The sequence below is a fragment of the Eimeria necatrix genome, genomic scaffold, assembly GCF_000499385.1.
Source record: "Eimeria necatrix Houghton genomic scaffold, Enh_scaff1236, whole genome shotgun sequence".
Lineage (NCBI taxonomy): Eukaryota > Apicomplexa > Conoidasida > Eucoccidiorida > Eimeriidae > Eimeria > Eimeria necatrix.
This window is the reverse complement of record NW_013654883.1, coordinates 6,633-10,034: the sequence shown is the minus strand read 5'-3', so window position 1 is coordinate 10,034 and position 3,402 is coordinate 6,633. Positions and strand designations below refer to the sequence as shown.

The 3,402-nt window shown below is 50.0% G+C and overlaps 1 protein-coding gene across 1 annotated transcript; it reads right to left on the bottom strand.

Annotated features, from left to right (window-relative positions):
• Positions 1–70: 70 nt before the first annotated feature.
• ENH_00008160 (tryptophanyl-tRNA synthetase, putative) lies at positions 71–1,855 on the bottom strand (the record flags this gene model as incomplete). The annotated part of the gene is made up of 5 exons (XM_013584135.1): positions 71–235; positions 572–768; positions 987–1,030; positions 1,148–1,389; positions 1,604–1,855. The coding sequence occupies 5 exons, from the start codon at positions 1,853–1,855 to the stop codon at positions 71–73; spliced, it is 900 nt and encodes a 299-aa protein (XP_013439589.1).
• Between the last annotated feature and the right edge of the window lie 1,547 nt (positions 1,856–3,402).

Sequence of the window (3,402 nt, the reverse complement as noted above, 5' to 3'; positions counted from 1 at the left end):
CAACCCCCAAACCCCAAACCCCCAACCCCAAACCCTAAACCCTAAACCCTAAACCCTAAACCCTAAACCCTCACAACTGAAGCAAGTCCTGGGTAATGGGCTCGCAGCCAAACCGCCGAATGAGTTTTTCGTAATCTATTTTTCCCTCTTCTGCATTTACAGCCCAAGGGGTTATCAGTTGGGAGTCTTGAGGGTTTTCGTCTTCAGTGGTTTCCACTCCCGAAGGCGGCAGCAGCTGCGCTAAACCCTAAACCCTAAACCCTAAACCCCAAACCCCAAACCCTAAACCCTAAACCCTAAACCCTAAACCCGGAACCGCGCCTTTATGCCTCAGAATGAAGAAGAAGCAAACGAAACCCGTAATACCAAATCCCAAACCCTAAACCCTAAACCCTAAACCCTAAACCCTAATCCCCAAACCCTAAACCCTAAACCCTAACCCCACACCCTAAACCCTAAACCCTGAAGGCCGGGCCTTGAAAAGAGCCAAAAGGCACACCCACTGCAGAGTACCGGAACAAAGGCAGCGCCGAGGGTTTAGGGTTTAGGGTTTAGGGTTTAGGGTTTGGACCTCGGCGAGGGCGGGCAAGTCTTGTTCGGAAAAGTGTTTCAAAGAAGATAAATCTTTTTCTTGCAAAACCCTTTCTTTTAAATCCGAAACAACAGAAAAAGAAAAAGATATTTCGAGGGTTTGTTTTGCCTCGTGGTGTTTTATTTCTTTTATTTCAATCTTCTCCAGCAAACCCGTGCGCCGCAGGATCGGATACGCTGCAACGCAAACCCTAAACCCTAAACCCTAAACCCTAAACCCTAAACCCTAAACCCTAAACCCTGAGCCCTGGAGCCCGCATAGCGCGGGGTCTGCAAGTTCGAAACCCTAGGCCTGCGCCTTCGGCCACTCTGGAAGGAGAGGCCGGGCAAAAAACAGCTGAACCCTAAACCCTAAACCCTAAACCCTAAACCCTAAACCCTAAACCCTCGCTCACCGTTGGCGTTGATGGCCCAGTCGCGAATAGCGCAGATGCGAACCCTGCAGCGGCACCGCCAAAACCCTAAACCCTAAACCCTAACCCTCCCCGCCAGCCGCGCCCGAGACTAATATTAGGGTTTAGGGTTTAGGGTTTAGGGTTTAGGGTTTAGGGTTTACGTTTGGACGTTGGCGGGAATGCCGAATTCGTCGAGGTAAGACTCTTTGAACCTTTTGTCCGCGAGGTGTCTAGACACCTCAAAACTTATTATTTCTTTATCTTCTTCAATTGTGTTTTCAATCAAAGCAGCAAAATGAGCAGCAGCAGCAGCAGCAGCAGCAGCAGCAGCAGCAGGAGCAGCAGCAGCAGCAGCAGGAGCTGCTGGCACGGGGCCCAGGCTCACGCTGCAGCTAAACCCTTTCTTCGCACGCACACACAAACCCCAAACCCTAAACCCTAAACCCTAAACCCTAAACCCTAAACCCTAGAAAGGCGCAGGGGGCGTTGGGGCGGAAGCAGCAAAAGCAGCAAGGCGAGCCAAGGCTGCAAGGGGCCTAGGGTTTGGGGTCTGCAGCCTAGGGTTTAGGGTTTAGGGTTTAGGGTTTAGGGTTTAGGGTTTAGGGTTTAGGGTTTACGTTGAACTTGACTCTGCGAGTGGTTCGGCCTATTGGCAGGCGAAAGGCAACGCATGCAGCGCCTTTGACAATAAGCAAAGCAGCATCATGTGCGGGGGTTCTTTTCGAGTTGCTGCTGCAGCAGCAGCTGCTGCTGTTGCTGCTGTTGCTGCTGCTGCTGCTGCTGCTGTTGCTGCTGCTGCTGCTGCTGCTGTTGCTGTTGCTGCTGCCGCTGCTTGCGGGCGCAGGGGAGGAGGGGCTGGCGCTGCTCATTGTGGCCACCGCAGAAGCAAAAAACTTTCTGCTGCTGCTGCTGCTGCTGCTGTTGCTGCTGCTGCTGCTGCTGCTGAGGAGCGGGGGGAAGTGCAGCGAGGGTTTAGGGTTTAGGGTTTGGGAATGAGGGGCTAGGGTTTTGAAATAAGGGTTTAGGGTTTGGGCGGCAGCTGAGGCGGCCCTGAGCCACTCCTGCGAGCGCGCTCCTCTAGCTGCTGCTGCTGTTGCTGCTGCTGCTGCTGCTGCTGCTGCTGCTGCAGCTGCTGCTGCTGTTGCTGCAGCGCGACCTCCCCAAACACCGCAAACTGCCGCAGCAGCAGACACTTTCGCGAGCTGTTTCAGCTGCAGCAGCAGCAGCAACAGCAGCAGCAGCAGCAGCAGCAGCAGAAGGCCAGGAAAGGCGGTGCAGCAAAGATGTTCTGGCTTGGAAGTTTCTCTTAACACACACACGATCCCGATCCCAGCAGCAGCAGCAGCAACTGCAGCAGCAGCAAGAGCAACTGCAGCAGCAGCAGCAGCAGCAAATGGAAGGAGACAAGACAAAGCCTAAATCATAAAGCCCAAATGTGCAATTAAATAAATTTTAAATTAATAGCGGGACTGTCTTGCTGCTGCTGCTGCTGCTGCTGCAGAGCAGCAGCAGCAGCTGCTGCTGCGGCTGCATGCGCTGCTGCTCGGGGCTGGCTGCTGCTGCTGCTGCTGCTGCTGCGCAGCTTTGTTGCTGCTAATTATTTTGTTTTTGTCAGTTTGTTTAAAAGACTGGGAAGTTTTCTTTGCTGCTTCTTCTGCAGCGCAGCAGCAGCAGCAGCAGCAGCGATATCCGCAGCAGCAGCAGCAGCTGCTGCTGCTGCTGCCCGAGACTTTGCTGCTGCTGCTGCTGCAGACTGTTCAGGGATCTCCGCACTTCTGTTATCTCAAAGCTTAAGCAGCAGCAGCAGCAGCAGCACTGCTGACAGCAGCAGCTGCAGCAGCAGCAGGGACGCCAGGAGCAGCAGCTGCAGCAGCAGCAGCAGCAGCAGCAGCAGCAGCACGAGCAACAGCAGCTGCTGCGCAACAACAGCGACACCAGAAGCAGCAGCTGCTGCAACACCAACAGCAGCAGCAGCAGCAACTGCAGCAGCAGCAGCAGCAGCAGCAGCAGCAAATGGGAATGGGGGAAGACTCTGACTCTGGGGGCGGGCCCTCAGAGTCTCGCAGCGAAGCAAAAAGCAAAAATGAAATAAATAAAAATAAAAATAAAAATAAAAATGAAAATAAAAATAAAAATAAAAATGAAATTAAAAATAAAAACGAAAATGAAAACAAAGAAAAGAGTTTAAGTCCAGAAAAAGAAAAAGAAAAAGAAAAAGAATTTAATAAAAAAGATAATTATAATTATAATTATAATTATAATTATAATTATAAAGAAGATAAATATAATAAATATAATTATAATAAAGAAGATAATAAATATAATAATAAAGAAGATAAATATAATAAAGAAGATAAATATTACAAAGAAGATAATAAATATAATAATAAAGATAATTATAAATATAATAAAGAAG